Source organism: Pinus tabuliformis, chromosome 9 (assembly GCF_031772625.1).
Source record: "Pinus tabuliformis cultivar Carrire ecotype Pingquan chromosome 9, CPIR1, whole genome shotgun sequence".
Lineage (NCBI taxonomy): Eukaryota > Viridiplantae > Streptophyta > Pinopsida > Pinales > Pinaceae > Pinus > Pinus tabuliformis.
In genome coordinates this window covers 395,066,756-395,089,878 of record NC_142307.1, presented here as the reverse complement: position 1 = coordinate 395,089,878, position 23,123 = coordinate 395,066,756, and the positions used below count along the sequence as shown (strand labels likewise).

Genomic DNA, 23,123 nt, shown 5'->3' with positions numbered 1-23,123 from the left:
TATTTGATCTGTTCATTTGAAAAGCTCCATGGATTCTGCTTAATTAAGGATTTGCTCTTCTAGCATTTATCATTGGATAGAAATAAGGTATCAAAGGTTGAGATTACAACCTGATAAGTGTATCTCAAGTGTCTTGCTGTCAATTATATTATGCTTTTGGATTTGTAGTTTGTCATGTACTTATTTTAATGGTGTTGACAATAACAGGTTCCACCCATGGGCCTGTTTTATCCTTCCATTTTAATGCCAGATGAGTACCCGCCTCCTCCCCGTCCTTGGTAAGCTTTCACAATGACGAGATCTGCTAGAAATAATCAGAAGTCGCAAGGTTTTCTGTTCTAGTCAGACAGGAGTCATGTTAAGCATATCTTTTTGTGGGCTCTGTAATCTAGTAGAGTTTGTCTTATTTCTTGTTGTACCAACACTTTTTCAAATGGAATAGGTTTCATGACTATGAGGATATGTTGGAGGACAGTTCACACACGGAGTTTGTCAAAAGGTCAGATGGGCCAGACATTTTCTTTCCAGGTTATAATTGTGGATTGGCTATGCCAGATTCAAGTGAGTCCTATCCGCAAAAATTCAGGAAAGAAGAAAATCTAGATGGCCTTGCTCAGGCAATTACAAATAGTATTCTTTCCACAGGTATGGTCGATGTGATTTAGATATGTTACTCTATGCATGTAAATATTAGATGCATCTATGGTTCTTTCCCATTGTTTGTTCTATCACTATTTTAGTTGGTACAAATTTCATCTTTTTGTTCATGGAAATAAAATTAGTTGTACTATACAGTTTTAATTTAGGTTGATTATATTGTCGACATTTCAACTGGCAGGGCGTTTAGATGTTCAAAAGAAATTGTTCACTAGCATACAGCTAGTAAGTTGCTACTCCAATTTAGTGTCTATCTATTTAGACGTTGATTTAGCTAAGTTTTCAAGAGTCAGAGCCAATTTTCTGCTCTTATTGTTTTGGGTGCAGGTAGGTGGAGTTGCTTTGACAAAAGGTCTAGTTGGTGTAGTGGAAGAAAGGTGTGTTGTTTAATTGATGGTTTTGAATTAACATAATAAATTCTATTCTTTTGAGAGTGAGAGCTCTTTTGGCAGTAATATGCTGTTGAATATCATCTCAATTGGACTATCAATTACAATTACCTGTTTTCCGGATAGAATAAATTATTGCAACTCTCAGTTTGCATGGTCATTTTTTTTTGATGGTATAGATTCAGGTCTGTCAGATTATGTCTCAGACTTGTGAAGCAACATATATAGATACAATTGCAAATGGTTCTTATTAAATCAAATCCAAGCAGACTATTGGTTCTTCTTGCTAATAAAACTGGTTAACTTAATCAGTAGGCCATGGTGTTGTGAGCATGAACCAAGCCTTCACATAGCATTAATAACATGTATGATCTAGGAACATGCTTCTCAACTAGTGTCAACCATAAATGGATAGATAGCAAATGTGTGGTTGATTACATTTACAAACTAAGACAAGAACATGACCAGCTGATGTTATAGCATAAAAACCAAAAAGGGAGGAATTCAAGTAACTAGCTTTATAAACATATTTGGCATAAATTAGAAGCATTAAGGTGTAATTAGTTGTCAATTTTGAGAAGGAATTTTTTTTGGATTCATGTTAACAAAGAAGAACTTACAAAGTATTTCTTGTTTCTAGTTTTGCTGATTTCTTGGTGCTTTTTCAACATTTAAGCAGGAATTGATTTGTTTCAGGAATCAGCTAGATTAGTTTGGAGATTCTGATACTAGTCTTTGAAAAACCATTCAAATAATCACAGATTGAATTAGAAATCACCATAAAATATTGAACTATGGAATTAGAAGTCCATAGAAATCTAGATGAAACACTTTTTCCTGTTTTAGCACTGAAACATGTAAAAGGGCCATGGAAAGCTGTAAAAATTCTGGCGTCGTTAATGTTACTGGTATCATACTTTGGCTAGCCACATTTTTTCCATTGTGCTTTTGGTTTCATGGAAAGGTCTTTATGAATTATTGTACTTTAGTTTTACCGATCATGACTTGAATTTCATATATTATGATTCCTTTATTGTGCAGAGTATTGCATGCTATTCCAGCAAATGAAGCCATTGACACGGTGGAGGTTAGTAGTGGACATACTATAGTATTTTCTTTAGAATGTGTGATGGATTTATTTAGTTAGCATTGAATCATAACATGTTGTCACGGCAATATGCTGGAACTTGGAGTGGACATACTGTGTGAAAAGTTTGTCTTAAAAGCAGTAGCAAAAATGGGAGTCTAAAGAAGGTGAGGCTGGTCCCAACTCATATATATTGGATTCCTGAACATTGAAGTTTTTCTATTATCAAGAATATGTTCTTGGATGAGAAATATGATTCTCTGACGGGCATCTTAGTTCCTGTAATACTAGAGTATTTGCGCAAACACTTTTGATGTTTTGAGTGCAAAGTGATTGGAGAATAGAGCTAAAAGAGGCTGACTTAAAGGACATGTCTCTAGAATCCAAGGGTTCAGTGCCAGTAGGCCAGGGTAGCTGTTAGAACACCTTGTCATTGTTATGAATATAATTATGTAAAAGTAATAAATATAGATAATAAATAATAATCACAATAATATGTAATTAAAATAATAATTAGTTAAACAAAGAGGCATGTCTAAGGAGGCATGACCATTCATAATGGGACACCTGCCTAGGGTATATAAGCAGACCCCTCTCTCTCATTTGTATCATCATTCTTATTCATAAATTTAATATATTTTCTTGTATTTCAATGGAGATCTACATATTCCAAGTCTTTTAGAGTATTTAACGTGAAGAACGAACTTTGTTTGTTCCATTTGGTATCAGAGCCGAGTTGGCTGATCCCGCCCTTTGGCAATCAATCTTTCGTCAACTTTGTTGTCGTTGAAACTGAAGCATTTGGTACACAAGTTGGAGTTTCTCCATTTTCGCCAAAGTATTAAAATATTTTTCATCAAGTATTTGGATAAAAAAGGAGAAATTAAAAAAAAAAGAATTAAAAAAAAATAAATAGTGAAAAAGGGGATTATATTTAAAAAAATCTAAAAAAAGCAAATAAAGAAAAATTAAAAAACATATTAAATAAAAATAGAAAAAAAAAGAAGTCACTGTGCATTCTGCCGTTAGCTGTCACTGTGATTTTCCCTTCCTGGCTGCAAAAAACCCTGTGTGCACAGCCACCAATCCTGCTGCCAATTTCCATTTCCAGACTTGTCTATCCAACAAATTTGTGTTTGATGTGCATACCATCACATCAAATTCTGTTTACCATCTGTACTATCACCCTAACACGCAGTGCAAATTGCAGTCATCCGTACTTTGCTGTCAACCCACATATTACCTGCTGCCATGCCATTCAAACAATTAGAATTTGTGTGCCTTTTAATAAGGACAGTCTGTACAAATCTATAAATTGACTGGCCATACTAGTTAAACTCTGCTGCCCGTAAAATCAAAACAAATTGGGTGAGAAAAAAAAAACCCACCAAATCGAACGAAAAAGAAGAAGTCTACAGTGCTGTCATACAGTACATAGTTCAACATACAGAGCTCATTGTTGTCTGAACAGCCACCAAATTACATTTCGCTGTCAAACATTCATTGTGAATTACATGCGCTAGAATTTTGAGTCCATACAACCCCAGGGCACAAACTGTCATGCTGTATTGGACTATTTGGAGATCGGCCATTTTTAAATTAGAAATAAAATATAATTATCTTCGTTGGTTGAGAAGAGTAGCAAAGAAATTATTTAGTGGGACCATACAGATATTAATAGGGTATAGTATATTTAATTATAACAAACTAATTTATCATTATTATTAAAAAGATTAAAACTAAAAGGGATATTTTAAAAGTTCATGTTGATTAAAAGATAATTAAGTTCCAAGGTACAAAGTTGCAAAATAAAAAAGGCATTATTACTTTAAAAAAAATTGAAAAAGAGAGATATTATTATATTACCAAAAGGGAAAGATATTATATCAAAGATGAAAAAGAAAAAGAACTAAATTAAAAGTTTTGAAGGTTTATTAAAAAAAAGGGTTTCTTTTAAACCCTAAGGTCACATCTAAGTATCGTTCAACAAAATTATTTTGGAACACAAAAGGGAGTCCATCTTTGAAGAGAAAATAATGGAATCTAATTCAAAATTGAAGGAAGATTTCCAGAAACTTCACGTAATTATGCTTCAGCACTATTTAAAATTAAAGGGTCTATTGCGGGGAAAGATGTCACTATTGCTATCTCACTTGTCGAAGATAAAAGATTATATAACGCCTAAAATCACAAACCAGTTAGTGATTCCAGAGTCCAATATAATTGAAAAATTAGATTGTTTTGGCAACAAAAAATATGACATAACCAATTCACAATTGAACATTGAGGATTATACATTTATATCACAATTCTCATTTCAAACCCTATGGAGCAATCAAAGTGACATTATTTTGGGTTCATCCTGGATGGAAAATCTAGGATCCTTCATCTTAAATACGAAAAATAAGCTTTTAACATTTTCCTACAGGAAGAAGAAAGTAACACTCCAGAATGTTACAGTAAAGCCAAATTCAGTAACACCCTAAGACATACAAGATATTTCAAAAGTAATTTTTCAAGAAGGTAAAAAAGTATTACAAAATATGTAAAAAGAAATTGACAAATTCACTTCTGGTCGAAAGAAAGAAGTTCCTTTGCTTAAAGACCATAGTGAAAAATTATTAACACAAATTAAGAAGCTTAAGAAGGACAAAAAGTCGTTGGAAAATAAGGTACACCAGCTTATTGAGAAGGAAGTGTCGAATTCTTCAAATAAAAAATTCAAGTTGAAGAAAATGGAATGAATACTGATCCATTGAATATCACAACTCAAGAAGAAGACACGTCAGTTACAGAAAAACACACTCAAATGTTGAGATGAGGGAAATTCCAAGTGAAGATTTTGTAACAAACTCGATGACATTGAAACCTGAAGTAAATTAGAATCTTGCCACACACATGATAAGGGAAACCAAAAGAACTCTTTATCTACATCCGAATCACAAGAACATACAACTCAATCAATACACGAATCCGTATCACCCAAAATATAAACGAAAAACTTATGTTTCGAAGAATATTGAAGTGCACACAACTCAGTCCAGTGATAACAGTTCATCGCAACTTTCTAGTAATCAAAAGATTTCACAATAGATTAATTTAGGATGGTCAGATCCTTCCTCCTTGTGACAATTTTATATATCACTCCAAGGATCATATCAACTTGTATGGACAAAGATGACTGTCCCGAGACGAGAAGACATTCATAGCAGAAAAAGAGATCAAGACCTTTCATCAACAAGCCTTGAGGACAAAGCTTTTTGAAGAGGAAGGAAATGTGATGAATATAATTATGTAAAAGTAATAAATATCAATAATAAATAATAATCACCATAATATGTAATTAAAATAATAATTAGTTAAACAAAGAGGCATGTATAAGGAGACATGACCGTTCATAAAGGGACACCTGCCTAGGGTATATAAGCAGGCCCCCACTCTCATTTGTATCATCATTCTTATTCATACATTTAATATATATTCTTGTATCTCGATGGAGATCTACATATTCCAAGTCTTTTGGAATATTTAACGTGAAGAATGAACTTTGTTCGTTCCAGTCATTCATCTAGTGCCACTCATAAACATAAATTGTAAATAATAAAATTGAAATGCCATGGTTCTCAAGATCTCTGAGAAGATTACTAAGAAAATAGTACAAGGAACTTTCGTCAAAACGAGGTGAACAAAGAATTGCCTCAACTTTTGGACACAATGTTATTGAAATATGATATAAATTTATGCATTGAATGATCTATAAATACAATGGAAGATTATGTAGAGCAAATCAAGATTTGGGTTGATTGTGAAATACAAGGTGTTACATGTCAAACATTGCTAGCTTGAAAAGGATTTAAGGTAATCACGTGTTTCGTTTTTAGAGGAATGAATAAAGGTTTTCTTTTATTTCATTCTAACCTTCTATATGTCTTATAAAATTGTAATTTGCTGATCATTTGTTTGGATAGTCCACCAACCATCCAATAGATTCTGTCCTAGTATTATATATGTCTCTTCCATATAGGACAATTTTTGTTGGCAATATTATGTAGAACATTTCTTGTTTCAAAATAAGTCTTGACCAGAGTATTTTGGATACAAGGTAGCCAGGGTTCACAAAGTTGTTGATTTTTGGTAGCTACGGGAGGTCTTCCCTAGCTACGAGTCAACCCTAAAGAAAAATGGAAAAGAAGAAATTTGAAATTTAAATTGCCTCCAAAATTAAGGTCAACAACAATTGTTTGAGTCGGCCCAACACTAAGAGATGTGCCCCTTGGGGCACCTTAGATCACTATAAAAGAGTCTCAATGAAGGACGAGTAGCATGAAATGAAGGTCGAATGATCAAGGAGTAAGTCTGTCTGGTTCAGGGCCGAAAGAAAGATTTTTTTTTGTCTGCTAGTAGAAGTTTTGTTTGATGCCCAAAAGTGTTGGACATTGGGTTCAGCGTTCCCCATGTGTTTTGCAACATGGACCAACCACCTCTTATGGATCCTAACTTCGGCGATTGTAGCGGAGACTATTGCTTGCATGTATTGGTCTAACGACAATTGTGATTCAAACTAGTGGTATTAGAGCGATAGGTCTTGTGTTCGAAACTCACCCGGCTCGTGTTGGGGGGAGATTGTTGGACATTGGGTTCAATGCTCCTCGTGTCTTTCACGACATGGACTAACTGCCTTTTGTGGATCCTAACTTTGGCGATTGTAGCAAAGACTAATGCCTACGAGTTTTGGTCTAACTACAATCGTGATTCCAACAAGGAGGGCTGAAACTTAAGAAAGTCTGCAATAGAAGAGTTACAGGCCATCCTTGGGGGCTGAAAAGGCCTTGGGGTTGTTTTGTTGTAGCGCCAAGAGACCTCAAGTGGGAGAAAAGGAGGTTGAAAGCCTCAGACCAATGACATAAGCTGACCAAGCTAGTAAGAAGACTAGTAAGTGGGATATAAGGCTGACAGTGGGTTTCTCTAGCCCTTGGAATTCTCAGGTTAACTTATGAAACTCAGAATATACTATTGTTGAATTGAACATTTCTCCTAGAAAATATTGTTGTGTTTTCTCCCGAGTTTGGGTTTCCCAGGTAAAGATTTGTGTCTCTTTGTGTGCTTGGCTATCTCTTTATGATCCTATTGCTGAAAAATGTAACTAGGTTCGGTCTTCATAATGACATGTAAATATGATTTTATATAATGAGATGTAAATAAGAAAAATAAATTTATTTTATTGACTTGGTTCATGGGTTTCATGACCAAGGGATTTTGTTTTTATGTCAAGACTCCCATTGAGAGTCTTTAGGATCTCTTTGTCATCTAGTCATAAAATGTTAAAGTCATTGTCATGTAATGAAGTCATGTTACAGTTTGTAAAAGGTCAAATCTTGTCTATGTAAAGTATCCTCCAAGAACTTGTCATCTATCCTCTTCAAGCTGGCCTGCAATGATGAAGGAACTCTCTAGAAGAAGTCGACCTACCTCCAACAGTCATGGCGACCTAAAGGACATGTGGTGGGCTAAGTCACCTGACACAAGGATTCGAGATTCGTAGGATACAGACATTCGAGTGTTGGATTCGGACAGGTTGACCCCATGGAACAAGACAAGTAGGATTTATTATATATATATATATATAATTAGACATTTCTTACACAAATTCTCATTAATTATACAAATTCATTGATTTCAAACATAGATCTTCATCTAGATGTTAGTTTTACTGTTTACAAAGTAAGTTAGTAACATTATAGCATGCATAGTACATACAAAATTCAAATACATGTCACTGTCACATAAATCATAAATGATAAAGACAAGATAGTAAGATAAAGACACTGAAATCTGTAGTTTTCTCATTAAGTCATCAAATCAAAATGTGTTACATAGGTAGTGCAATGCCAATGGCAAATAGAAATAGAAAATATAAAACAACTACAGATATACAAGCCTCAAGGCAGTAGGTAGCCCATGACTCATGAGTCGTCAATCCTCATAGTCATCACCAGAATCAACATCAATGTCCTCATCATCATGGTCACCATTGCTCTCCTCTATATCCTCCTCCTCCCTGTATCCATAGTCGCCTCTGCATCTGTTGGTGTGGAGGATGACCCTTCTACAATATCACTGTCATCAAATCTAACAGGTTCTAGCACTGGATCATTGAGATCCATGTTGGCCAATGCCAACTCAACATTGTTGTCCAGACCCATATCATCAGGAAAGACATCCCACATCTTTGTCTTTCCCTTCAACCACTCTTCCCTCTGCTTGTAAATAAGACGAAGGTTGGTGTGCACATACACCATTGTCTCTGCCCTGGACTGCTCAAGCCCGCTCTTCTTAACGCTATACAAATTCCCATATGTGCTCCAATTCCTCTCGCACAAGAGGATGAAGTCACCTAAGAGAGGTGCGTCATGGCTAACTGTTGAAGAGGAGGGCTTGTTTCCCCATGATTTTTCCACCAAGAATAGGGCTTCTTAGCCCCCCTGTCTCTAATCACATCATATCCTGCAAATCGATCAGTACTAGTGGAAAACTTTGCAAAGGCATCCTCCACCTCATCAACTAATGCTCTATCCTGAAAAACCCGCCTTAATGCATCTTTCCTCCCCTGTGATATTTCACCATCCACGTAAGGAGGGAATTTGCGGGAGTCCACCATTCAGCCACTCATGGTTGTAGTATTTTGGGTTCAATGAGTGAGCCAAACAATGTAAAGGTGTACAATTCTTGTCTCATCTGCTGACAAGAATATCCTGTATAGTACCACAAAAGGCCTATGGTGATGTCTCGTACTCATGGCACTCACTCTGTAGAATGATGCTCTTCACAGACTCAATCATGGAATCCCATCCCTCATAAACCTCTCCTAGAATGGGTTTGTCTGTATCAGCAAATCGAAGCAAAGAAATGATAGAGTCCATGATCTGAATAATTAGATCTACCCTCTTCCGCCAAGCATCATCTAGCACTGTGTCCTTCGCTCTTTTAGAGGCTACTTGATTTGTCTTTCTCCAAAAAGACCAAAACTCAGAAATAACCATGGTCCCAAGAGCGGTCTTGACCTCCCTCAACCTCTTCAACATGATGAATGAAGAGGCAAACCATGTATCAACAATCTTCAACAATGATAGATTGGTGTACTCCTTGTAGATAGTGAGGGCATTTGTATGATTTTGCACAAAGTTATGGATATGTCGTGTATCCTCAATAATGTTACCAATCCAAAGCACATCAGAAGCAATGGATTTCAGTCCGAAGTTCAATGAATGGACAATGCAAGGTGTCCAAAACACTTGTGGATATTTAGCTTCCACAATTATGGCAGCAACCTTGCAAACATGTGCATTATCTGTAATGATTTTCACACAAGAATCAACACCTACATCTTCAAGAAATTTAATAAATAACTCACCCATAAATTGTGCATCCTTGTATTCTCCAAGTGTATCCACTGCTTTCAAGAAAACTAGACCATTCAAGGAAGACACCATGAAGTTGATGAGTAGGTGTTGTGCTGGATCTATCCATCCATCAGAAACAATGCTAACTCCAGATGTTGGCCATGATGCTTTAATAGGCTCAAGCATTTTTTGGACCTCTTTTTTTGCCTTCGTCAACAATGTGGTTCTAAGCTTCTTTGAACTAGGAGGCACATACCATGATGGAGACCCGTGAGTTAGAGCTCGACACATCTCAATAAATAGAGGTGAGCATGCAACATTAAAGGATATGAAGTTTTGATAGAAAAAGAAGGCAATGGTGAGATCAAGCTCTTCCTGTTTCTCTTTTTGAAAAATCTTGTCCATTGGACCAAGTGATATTTCCTTTCTTTTTGCTGCTTGTCCCATAATAGAAGTCTCAAATGGAAATTTGGTGGGGCCTTTCCTAAAAAATCGAAGGGGGTCATCATTCTTGGGTTGTCTTGATTTTGCAGCCACATTTGCCATACCAACAGTGAACTCTTTTTCCATGTCTTTCCTCTTTTGTAAAGGAACAACTTTACAAACTCCAACTCCACAACCTGGTAAAGCCAACAAATGGCCTTTGACACGGTAATATGTGCTTGTGAAATAACTGTGGCAAAAGTTGCATTTCCAATGCACATTGCGTCCTCTCTTCCCCTTGGTGCTTGGCCCATCCTCTATTGTGACATTTCTACAAGGGTTATTTCTGAATGTTGTCTTTAGGAGGAAGCCTTCCCTCAACATTACTTGCAGCAGACTCTGATGATATTGGGGGAGGAGGGGCATCTCCAATGGGGACATTCTTCCCCTTCCTTTGCCTCCTACCTGCTGCCCTTGATTGACCCTTGAATATTGTAAAAAAATAAACAAATCATGTACAAATTTGTAAAATAAATGCATATACAGATTGCTGTAATAGAAATGCAAAAAATAGAGATGAAATGCACTTACCTGGTGCTTGAATCTCCTTGCTGAACGCCCCAAACCCTTAGCTCCTTGCTCCAAACCCTTAACTCCTTGCCCACACCTCACTGTTTGCAAAGATGAATGAGAGATGGTAAACAAATAAAAGAACAATGCTGTTTTAAAGCTGCGGGTTTCACTTTTATGGGATTCGAATCCCAAAATTGGGACACGATGTGTCCTAATGGGACATGACCAGGATTCAATTGTGTCCCATTAGGACATGTCGTGTCTCGTTTTTGGGATTCGAATCCTAGCGAATCATGTCCGATTCGTAGGATTCATACACTTCACCCTTTTTGGACGAATCCGGTTTCATAGGTGGTGGGGTGTATATATACACACACTCATCCTCCATTTGAAGCAAGTAACTCGATCTGAATTCGGTCATAGAAGAAGTGCGAGATAGAGGTTAAACAAAAGTGCAAAAAGGAGTTCAAGAAGAAAAGTGCGAAGAAGGGTAAAAGAGGACACTTCTTGGTAGTTTGAAGATAGGGTTCTTCTAGGCAACAAAGTTTCTTCTAGACAACAAAGTTTCTTTTGGGGCAACGAAGTTTCTTCTGGGCAAACAAAGGAGAAGGACTCTTCTCGGAGGCCGAGATAGAAATCTAGAGACTGTGTTTCTCTAGAGGAGACTAGTGAAGACCTATAGACGAAGATTCTCTAGGGGAAGTCGAGAAGAAGCAGTGTGAAGGATAGAGATCGAGTTTCTCTAAAAGGAAGCCGAGGAGAGTAGTTCGAGATCAAGAAGAAAGGCGAGAAAAAGGGAGAGGCAGAGCATCAAGGTTAGTGACAAGGTTCTTGGGAGGATATTAGAGTCAAGGGTCTATGTCATGGTCTTGGTACTTATTAATTGAAGATCTAGAAGAAGAATTTTCATCTGGTTTTCCTCTCAAGAAGTGAGAGGTTTTGGCCTTGGCTGAGAAGCCTACATACTATGTCACTTGTCTTTTATTGTGCATATTGGTAATTGCATTGATGAAGGGAACACAACAATAACATAACAAAGAAAAGATTATAAGCTAAGAAGTAAAAGTGTATCACAAGCAATTATCAAGCAGAGAAATTGTTAACTTTGAATGCCCTAGATTTCTCAACATGGTTTTAGAGCTTAGGTGTTGAAGAAAAGAAGGCGTAGTCAAAGCAAGTTGACACACGAGAATCAATCTTCAAAGAAGGATCAAAGCAAGTTAAAGAACACCAAACAAGAGATCTAGATCTTCATCAAACCGAACCCTTAGATTGAAGAATACTCCAAGCAAGAGTCTTGAAATCATCTTCTAGAAGGAAGTAGGAAGAAAGACCGAAACCCTAGAAGCACTCCAGAAATCATACATCACCAAGGAAGTGGAAGATCGAAAGACAATCTTCTCTCTATTGAAGGAAAGATATCATAAAAGGCAGTTCTCCCTCACCAAAGATTCGAAGTAAGAAGCAACAAGTTCATCATCAAGTTGAAGATTCGATCTTCACAAGTAAGTACATTTTATTATAAACCAATCTAGTAAAAATGACTTCATGTTTCAAGGAGAACCAAAAGTTGGTTGGGGTATCAAACTTCCTTGAATGGAAAATAAGGATAGACATAGTCCTCGAAGTGAATGAAGTCATTGATCATGTCCATGGAAAGGTCTCCAAGCCATCCGAAGAACAAACATTATCTGATTACATGGAAAGGGATCTCAAGGATCAAAAGATTCTTAAGTAGTGTATCAAAGATCCATTCATTTCCTATGTAGCCGAGCTAGAGACATCTAAAGAAATATATGATAAGCTGTGGAGAACTTCTCTCTAAAAGCACGATAGAAAAGACCATATCACTTAGATCTGATCTACATAAATTGAAGGTGTCAAAGGATGAAGGGATATCATCATGTCTCTTGAAGGCATCTCAAATAAAAGGTCAATTACAGGATTGACTGATGAACAAGGTAACCTCATATCTACTAGTGAAGAGGAAGCTATCCCATTCATCAAATTATGGTCTCCCTGCAAGGCAGAGGAAGACATGATGAAGAAAGAAAGTGTCAAAATATTAGATAGAAGGGAACAATTAGTGACAAGATGAAAAGTAAAATTTGGAATGTTTGGTATTCCAAAGAAGAAAAGGAAGAACATGGGTAAGGAAAGATGCTATGGTTGTCAAAATCTTAGGCACTATAGAAGAGACTATCCTAAATGTAAGAGGGACATGGAAGAAGACTATACGACTAAGGTAGTGAAGGAACCTGAGTCAAAGAAGCTTAAGAAGGAAGAAGCAAAAGGATCTGTACTATGACTGAGATGATTGTCTTCACTAGGAGGTACCTTTCACTTGTAAAGTTGTAGATAGGATGCAGTGCAAATAAGATAGAATGCATCAGACTAGAAATAACACCGTGACATGGGAAGTAGAAAATATGTCTAGTACAAATTCTACAGATTACAAAGACTGGGAGCTTTTGGAATCCTAATAGAAAGAAGCAGAGGTCATCATCGATTTGGGATCATCGTAGTCAATAAAGGAAACATCTACCAGGTGAGGATATGAAAGATCCTCAAGTTTTTCTGATGGAATCCTTGTCAAAAGATTCATCGATCTAGAAAGGAAGCAAATGTTTCATCAAGAATTCCAACTCATGGGATTCAAGGGATGATGGTATGACGACATAACAGGAAAGCAGGTCTAAAGGATAATGTTCTTTCGAATGAAGCTGCTACATGAAGTCTGGATGATCGAAAGAAAGTTGAGGTATTTATGCTTACATGGATATTATGAAAGTCATCTCATATGGTTGCAAATAATATGGATCACTATTTCCATCTTGGGAAATATGATCAAGAGAAGAAGGGACCTCCTCCTTCGAAAGATTGCAGAAAGGCATAAGTCACTCTAGATGAAATCAACATAATATGTTCTCATATGAATCATGAGGAAGCTGACTACAATCAAGGAACTATGATTGGAAGCTACTGAGAATGAAGTGTGTGAGAAAAGATAATAAGAGATCGTGATAATATGAAACGAAGATAGAAGGCATTCAACATCCGAAGTCCATTAAGATTTGACTAGAAGATTTCCTGGAAGGATGTGAAGGCTTTGATGAAGTTGGAAAAAGATAGAGACCCTTGGCAGTGGATATTAGTGGGAGATGTGTCAATCTGCATGCAGGATGCTGATACCTACAGGAAGATGTCATGGTGAAAGATCATCACAAAGGTAATTTTGATTTGAAGTGTTCATTGATTATTTTTGAACTAATATCTAGATGGGCTTATGTAGTTCTGCCAAAGGGAAATCTGTGGATGACTTCCAAGTGGACCATGTAGAAGGATGTAATGTCCCTCCGAAAAATATGGCATGAAAGTAGAATGACATGAAGCAAAGCCAGATGGAAAGTATGATGGATCACTTTCTATTGAGTTAAGGATATGACTAACTCATGGATAAAAGTGATGGATGATATGTGCCCTATGTAGAAGTTCCCAAAGATGAAGACTCCTTGACGAAGAAGAAATTCATGACCTCGTAGGAATGAGATCTTCTAGCAGCTGGTTGTTTGAGGATCTCCACATGAGGTGCTGTGATAGGTCCCTGGTTGAGAGGGAGCTTGAAAAGAAGTTCTTACTTGGAAGAAACTTGGAAATTCCTAAGCAGGGAGCTTAGGTACATTCCTTTGTGATAGGAATGTGTACATTCCTTTAATGGAAAATGTCCTCCTAGTTGGAAAAGGAGAGATAGAGATGTCATTCTAGTCTTCACTTGGGAAGACAAAATGGAGGATTGTGTAATCATTTGGCATCCGATGCTCTTTGAGCATGAGATAGGGCATCCAACAGTATGAGTAGTCGTGGAGGACCGATATTCTTTGTGGGACTGGGGAGTTCAGGATAAGAATAGTCCTCATGGAACTTACCCTGAGAAAACCTGGGTGGGGTATGTTCCGAGAGAGATAATGATGAGTGTATCTATTTATCATTGGTCTTGCTAGCATTGAGCTCAGATCTTGTCGAGAGATGGAGCTGTTAGTCAAGGCCTTGCTATGTAACAATGCTGGTTAATATGATGCTATACAAATGAATTACAAATCCGAATTCTTCCTATGGGAGATTCTTCAGATTGAGAAAGTCCAAGTACCATTATGAATACCTGCTTAGTTAAGAGGGAGTGTTGAAAAGTGTAACTAGGTTCGGTCTTCATAATGACATGAAAATATGATTCTATGTAATGAGATGTAAATAAGAAAAATAAATTTATTTTATTGACTTGCTTCATGGGTTTCATGAGCAAGGGATTTTTTTTTAAGTCAAGACTCCCATTGAGAGTCTTTAGGATTTATTTGTCATCAAGTCATAAAATGTTAGAGTCATTGTCATGTAATGAAGTCATGTTACAGTTTGTAAAAGATCAAATCTTGTCTATGTAAAGTATCCTCGAAGAACTTGTCATCTATCCTCTTCCAGTTGGCCTACAACGATGAAGGAACTCTCTAGAAGAAGTTGGCCTACCTCCAACAGTCATGTCGGCCTACCTCCAGTAGTCGTGTCGGCCTAAAGGACATGTGGTGAGGTGTATATATACACACACTCGTTCTGCATTTGAAGCAAGTAACTCGATTTGAATTTGGTCATAGAAGAAGTGCAAGATAGAGGTGAAACAAAAGTGCAGAAAGGAGTTGAAGAAGAAAAGTGCGAAGGAGGGAAAAATATGATTCTTCTGGGTAGTGCGAAGATAGGGTTCTTTTGGGCAACGAAGGTTCTTCTGGGCAGCAAAGTTTCTTTTATGCAACAAAGTTTCTTCTTTGGCAGCGAAGTTTCTTCTAGGGCAACAATGTTTCTTCTGGGCAAACAAAGGAGAAGGATTCTTCTGAGAGGCCAAGATAGAAATCTAGAGACCGAGTTTCTCCAGAGGAGACCAATGAAAACCTAGAGACCGAGATTCTCTAGGGGAAGTCGAGAAGAAGCTGTGTGAAGGATAGAGACTGAGTTTCTCTAGGAGGAAGCCAAGGAGAGTAGTTCAAGATCAAGAAGAAAGGCGAGAAAAAGGGAGAGGCAAAGCATCAAGGCTAGTGACAAGGTTCTTGGGAGGATACTAGAGTTAAGGGTTTGTGTCATGGTCTTGGTACTTATCAATTGAAGATCTAGAAGAAGAATTTTCATTGGGTTTTCCTATCAAGAGGTGAGAGGTTTTGGCCTTGACTGAGAAACCTACATACAATGTCACTTGTCTTTCATTGTGCATATTGGTAATTGTCTTGATGAAGAGAACACAATAATAACATAACGAAGAAATGATTATAAGCTAAGAAGTAAAAGTGTATCACAAGCAATTATCAAGTAGAGAAATTGTTAACTTTGAATGCCCTAGATTTCTCAACACCTATTGTCATTGTTGCATTAATTTTGAAATTTTTTTATATAGACTTTCTTAATGATGTATATGACATAAGAGAACTTGGTTAAGAAAATCATTGGAAGTAAATAACAGAATAGAAAATCAATTTTTATTATGAAAATAAACATGGTACCAGAGCCAGGTTCCTAAAGAGCAACTCTAAGACAAGAGATGAGCAAGGTTAAAGAGAAGCCATTGGAATGTCCTAGGAGGAGAACCAAATTTGGATTGTGAAAGAGTAAATGCCCCAGTTGAAGGGGTGCAAAAAGATAGTCAAGTGCCTTCTGAAACTTTGAGTGATCCATTACTGTTGTTCTCATTTTCACTATTACGACTATACATGGGAATTTTGATTTGTAGGAGTTTTCTATCAAGTAAGTTCTTGGGTCAAGGTCAAAGACACCCACAAAATTCCACAGTTATTCTCTGTCTGCCAATGGAAGATATGAGTCCTGTTCATCATGTTTAGCCATGCAAAATTTGTATTTTGTTGTTTTCTCAACTTCTACCAGCCATGGTAAGAAACCAATAACACTATATCAGGAAAATAAGGAAGAATATGGAAGAACTTAGGAGAAGGGAATCATTCAGTGAGAAACCACTTGACATGTGATTAGGCAATATTGTCGCCCGGATTGTACAGGCACCGCGAAAATCGCTCAGGGAGGGGGTTGTCACTCTGATCCCCACCCACTCTATTCTAGTTCTCTCCCAACAACATGCTATGGGGGGTAGTCCCTATGGAATGAGGTGAAGGAAAACAAGTTGGGAATCAACTTGTTTGGGAGACACAGATGAGTGGCCTAGCTACTCGGTGGAATTTTAGCAAGATTAATGATTATATTAGATTTCGAGTATGAGACCAGTGCTTGATGGAGTCACAATTCTTGTTTATTATAAATTGAAACCAAGTAACCGGATGGACACCCACTACTTAAATGATCGACTATCCTATATGATGTGCAAATCCTAGGATCTCTATGTGATGCAATGATCTTGGTTATTTTTAATTATATGCCTAATCTAAATAGAACCTCTCCCTTAATTGTTTTAAGAATCTGTCTTCAGAGTAAGTTATGAAATGGAAGCCAACGAGAAGCAGACAGTGGCCTGATTAACGATACCTCCTCCTGTGTTCCACCCACCCAGTGCCTCCGACATTGCAGAGACTATGGCATTCGTGATTGCAAGGTCACTGTGTTAACCACTAAGAAGATTTGAATCCCTCAAGCTAGATCCTAGAATGTTTATGCAAGATAGATTGAGTGAACTTATCTTAAGTTAAGATTGGTTTATGTTATTGAAGTACTTAGTGTTATGCTCTTAACCTGCAAGACGAGACCGAAATACAAAATATGCGAAGAAATATACCCAGAACATAGAATAGTGAGAAACAACAAGTAGTATTTTATTATTCAGAAAGCAATGTTCACTTGCCTCTTCGAGGAGGCAACTTCCAATAGAGCAGAGCTCGATTACAAAATAAGACACGATGCTCCTCGCAGGGAGTCTCTATCCTTTATATATGACTCATACATGCAATACCACGAATCAATACCATGGTTCTTATTAATACCATCTATCTAATACCATGGCCCATTTGCAACTAACTGTGGTCTCGTCATTAATTGCGGGTTAACCACTTACAGTTATTAATATGGGCTTTATTGATTCCTTACTTAACTATAACTATGACTCGATCCTACTACATGAATAAGGGGGTTAGGGTGGGACCCTAACATGCCCTCCCCCTTAAGAATAGCCTTGTCCTCAAGGCTGAAGCTGCGGAAACTGCTGAAGAATAGTGGCTGGTTCCCAGGTTGCATCTTCCGGAGAGGTGTCTTTCCACTTGACGAGGACTTCCTTGATCATGTGGCCACGCAGGTGCCGTTCTCGTGTGTCTAGGACCTGTTCAGGTTGGAGCCAGATTGACCCTTCTTCATCTAATTCAGGTAGACTGGTTTGAATTCTGCGATTTTTCCCAATCACTTTCTTGAGGCACGAGACATGGAAAACTAGATGGATTTTTGCAGTGGGTGGCAAAGCTAGCTTGTAGGCCACTTCTCCAATGCGTTGAAGTACTTGATATGGTCCGTAGAACTTTGGAGATAGTTTATGACAACCCTTGTCTTTGAGTGAAGTTTGCTTATATGGTTGCAACCTCAAAAATACCTGATCCCCTTCTTGAAATTGGCGCTCTAAGCGATGCTGATCTACTTGTTGCTTCATGCGGTTTTGAGCTTGATGAAGATTCTCTTTAAGATGGGCGAGCATGGTTGTGTGGTTTTGTAGGAGTTGATCCACTGCTTGTACCTTGGAGCATCCCTTGATATAAGAAGTAGGGGAAGGAGGGAGTTGACCATAAACTGCTTCATAGGGAGTCACTTTGGTGGTGGCATGATAGTTGGTGTTATACCACCATTCTGCTAGAGGCAACCACTGTACCCATAGATGTTGCTTTTTTGAAGTGAAACACCTAAGGTAGGTTTCCAAACATTTGTTAACGGCCTTAGTTTGACCATCCGTTTGTGGATGATAGGAAGTATTGAGTTTTAGTTGGGTGCCTTGTACCCTGAAGAGTTCTTGCCAAAATTTACTGGTGAAGATCGGGTCACGATCATACACAATAGAAGTGGGCATGCCATGCAATTTGAAGATCTGATCCATGAAAGATTGAGCAACCAAAGTCGGTGTAAACGGGTGGGGTAGGGCGCAGAAATGAGCATACTTAGAAAGTCGGTCTACAACCACCATGATGATTGAATTGTTTCCCGACTTTGGAAGACCTGTAATGAAATCCATAGAAACCTCCATCCATATAGATGCTGGGATGGGAAACCGTTGTAATGTGCTGGGTGGTTTGACTGTCTCCCCTTTGTGGCGTTGACAGACATCACATTCCGCTATAAAAGTAAGGATGTCCTTTTTCATGCTTGTCCAAAAAAATGATCTTCTAGTGCGAGCATATGTCTTCTGAAAGCCTGAATGTCCTGCAGTGGGGGATGAGTGCAATTCTGCCAAAATGCGGCTTTTGAGGGTGGATGTTGGTGATATTACAACTCTGTCCTTGTAGCGAAGAATCTCATCCTGCCACGAGTAGCCCTTGGTGGAATTTGGATCCGCCTGCAATTGAGTAATGAGTTGGGAGAGCTAGGGATGTGAAAACCATTCCCTGCGAGCCTCTTCAATCCATTCTAGAATGGGAAGGGAAATTGCGAGCAGGGTACTTTCCTCCTCAAATTGGCGAGATAATGCATCTGCTACACTATTTTCGCGCCCTTTCTTGTAAATGATCTCATAATCATATCCCAGCATTTTGGCGAGCCATTTATTTTGTTGTGGGGAGGATAGGCATTGCTCCAAAAAATATTTAAGACTGTGATGGTCTGTGCGGATTTGGAAACGTCGCCCCAGTAAGTAAGGTTGCCAGGTATCTACTGCATGTAAGATGGCCATCATTTCCTTCTCACAGGTGGATTGTCGCAGATTCCTCCCACTTAGTTATTGGCTTGTGAAGGCCAAGGGTCGACCTTCCTGCATTAAGACTGCCCCAATACCCGTACCGAAAGCATCACATTCAATGACAAAAGATTTGGTGAAATCAGGTAGTGCTAAGACTGGAGTGGAACACATGGCATTTTTGAGAGCTGTAAATGCCTGTTGTGCATCATCATTCCAGAAGAATGAATTTTTCTTGAGGAGTTGAGTGAGGGGCTTCGCAATGCGGCCATAATTGCGGACAAATTTGCGATAATAGCCTGTGAGACCCAAAAATCCTCTCAGGCTCTTCAAGGTCTTAGGTTGAGGCCAATCCTGCATTGCCTGGATCTTTTTTGGGTCCACCTTGACACCTTCAAGCCCCACAATGTGGCCCAAATACTCAACTTCTTCCATGCCAAAAGAACATTTGGACATCTTAACAAATAATTTATGCTTGCGAAGCAGTTGCAAGAGTAGATCTACATGCTGAAGATGTGCGGCCCAAGTGCAACTATAGATGAGGATGTCATCGAAGAAGACAAGGACAAATTTCCTGAGATATGGTTTGAGAAGGTGGTTCATAAGGCTCTGAAAAGTAGATGTGGCATTACAAAGATCGAATGGCATGACCAGGAACTCATAATGGCCTTCATGAGTTCTGAAAGCAGTCTTTGGAATGTCAACTTCCTTCATGCGAATTTGGTGGTAGCCTGAGCAAAGATCCAAATTAGTGAAGAATTGAGCCCCATTGAGTTCATCCAACAAGTCATCAACAACCGAGATGGGAAATTTATCTTTGACTGTCAACTTATTGAGGGCCCTGAAGTCTGGACAGATCCACCATTCCCCATATTTCTTGAGCACCATGACCACCGGTGATGAATAAGGACTAATGCTTGGACGAATGACACCTGCTTCCAAAAGTTTCGTGATTATTTTTTCTATTTCATTCTTTTGGGTGAATGGATATTTGTATGGGCGCACATTTGGTGGTTGGGCCCCTGGAACCAAGGTGATGCTATGATCATGTTCCCCTCGCGAGGGTGGAAGCTCATGAGGCTTGTCAAAGACTGGCAGATGGTTATTTAAAATCTGTTGCATCTCAGGATGAATCGACAGAGAATTGGGTTCGACGGCCTGGATGGCATTAAATTGAGCGATAACTCCATGATGGCCCTTTTTTAGCAATTTTTCCATCCTATGTGAGCTGATGATAGAGGGAGCTCGCGCCTGGAGTCCATGGAGGGTATATGTGGAGTTGTTCTGCTTAAAGCATATAACTCCTGAAAATCCATTGTGATTGGCCCAAGAGTGCAAAGCCATTCAGCACCGAGGACAATGTCGCACCCTCCCATGTGTATGGCAAACATGTTGGTCTTCAACTGATAATCCCCCATTTGAAGTTTGACATTTTCACAGCGGCCTTCACATTTCATTGTTCCCCTATCTGCAATTTGGACTTGGAAGTTAGAAACTGCTCGTACAAAACAATGCACTGCTTCCGCGACTTTTTGATGGATGAAATTATGTGTACTTCCACTATCAATCAAGACTACTACTGGGCGATGTTTAATAAAACCTCTGATTTTGAGAGTTTGAGGTGAAGAAATCCCTGCCCATTGGTGATTTAGCGATAAATCACGCCCTGGTATAGGAACCCCAAAAAATCACGCCCTGGTATAGGAACCCCACACAACTACTCATATCTGGTGGATCTGAGAGATCTGGATGGCTGATCGGATAGCTCTGAGCGGCGACACCGACTGTTGTTGCGGATCTGATGGATTGGAAAGGCTGGTTTGCTAACTTGGAACTGCGGGACTGATGTCTACTGCTGCTGCAACCCCACTTGCGAGATCTGATCTGGCAGAGATTATGTGTGATCCCGAGATAGAAAAGGGAACTATGGTCTCGAGGAGTGTCAGGTGCTACAGATCGCAATATACATAAGGGTCTGACAGTAGTACTTGGCCCAATGTTTCAGGCCTCCAACTAAGGAGGATCAACCGTACCCTTAGCCGTAAAACCTGACTACCCTATCGTACGGGCGAGTAATCTCTTCGAGTGCTGTTCTCGGTGTACTGTAGTAGCATGACGACCGAGAGTTTATCTATGGCGAGGTTTCAAAGGAGCTAAGGGGCTTCCGATATACCCAGAGGGTACTTGGAAGACAGTCCGTGCGCGGTTCTGTCTAATGCGCTACTACTCGAAGGGGTACCCTTAGGGGTTACAAGGGAGTCCAACAAGCGTGACCACCTCTTGTATTTCCTGCGTGCATGCCTCCCCAAATCAGTAGATTTATGCGCTCAACGACAGATCCCGTGGTTTAAAGACGCCGGAACACGTCTCTAGCCAAGTAAATTTTTTTTTGCTAAGAAATGGAGATCCCACCGGCCTTGGAAAGAGCTCTGATACCACTTGTTATGCTCTTAACCTGCAAGACGATACCGGAATACAGAATATGCGAAGAAATATACCCAGAACATAGAATAGTGAGAAACAACAAGTATTTTATTATTCAGAAAGCAATGTTCACTTGTCTCTTCAAGGGGGTAACCTCCAATAGAGCAGAGCTCGATTACAAAATAAGACACGATGCTCCTCGTAGGGAGTCTCTATCCTTTATATATGACTCATACATGCAATACCACGGATCAATACCATGGTTCTTATTAATACCATCTATCTAATACCATGGTCCATTTGCAACTAACTGTGGTCCCGTCATTAATTGCGGGTTAACCACTTACAATTATTAATATGGGCTTTATTGACTCCTTACTTAACTATAACTATGATTCGATCCTACTACATGAATAAGGGGGTTAGGGTGGGACCCTAACACTTAGTGTGAATTATCTTATAGAAAGGGTACTTAACATTAATTAACAATCTTAAGACAAGCTAGGTGTTAGAGATACAAGTGCCAAGGCCCAATATTCAACAATATTCCACAAAATGCTTAGAAAATTGTCAAATGTCTAAAGAAACTTAAGATTCCAAATGCTTAAGATAAACAACCAAGATATCAAAGCCCCTTAAGATTATGATCTCCTAGAGAAATTATCCAATGATTTCTTAACAATGCATGATTAAATATCAAATACAATAATGCTAATTGGATTCCAAGTGTTAAAGCAACTTATACCAATCACAATATCAGAGATTTAGAGCTTAAGTGTAGGAGTGCTTTTAGTCCAAAATTGAGAAGTTTTTGTAAACTTAGAATGAGACAAGCAAGTGTTAGATTGCCATAATGAAATCAGCAGTAACTTCAGAAAATTTCAGCACTTTATTAGACTTGTGATGACAGTAAGAAAATCACATTAACTTAAGAGACAACAAGCCTATAGCAATTAGATTTGATTGCTAATGATGCCAACAATTTCCAAAGTGAAAAATTGAATTGTAGCTCACTTTAAGATAATTTTGCGCAGATTTTCTTGCTATTTGGATTTCTAGTTGGGCATCCATAGATTGTACTTATCATTTCACTGCTGCATAATAATAAAAGCCCTCACTGCTGCATCGGTTTTTCCATAATTTGGGTTTTTCTGGGGACATTTGTCCAAAAATAACGGTGTCATTTTTGTGTGTGTTCTAGTATTTTATCAGTTTTCAGCGCTATTATTTCCGCAGTTTTTATTTGTGAAGGTTGCAGTGTGATTTATTTGATATTTTCCGCAGCAGATAAATTGTTAAAATAATTA

The 23,123-nt window shown here is 38.5% G+C and overlaps 1 protein-coding gene across 2 annotated transcripts in view; it reads left to right on the top strand.

Annotated features, from left to right (window-relative positions):
- The window catches only part of ARP9 (actin-related protein 9), a 312,878-nt gene that overhangs the window by 260,066 nt on the left and 29,689 nt on the right, over positions 1-23,123 (top strand). For both annotated transcript variants that reach the window (XM_089438961.1, XM_089438960.1), the window contains 5 exons: positions 208-278; positions 443-645; positions 839-882; positions 985-1,034; positions 2,088-2,133. In XM_089438961.1, coding sequence (XP_089295087.1) covers positions 208-278; positions 443-645; positions 839-882; positions 985-1,034; positions 2,088-2,133 — 414 coding nt within the window. The remainder of the gene's footprint in view (positions 1-207; positions 279-442; positions 646-838; positions 883-984; positions 1,035-2,087; positions 2,134-23,123) is intronic.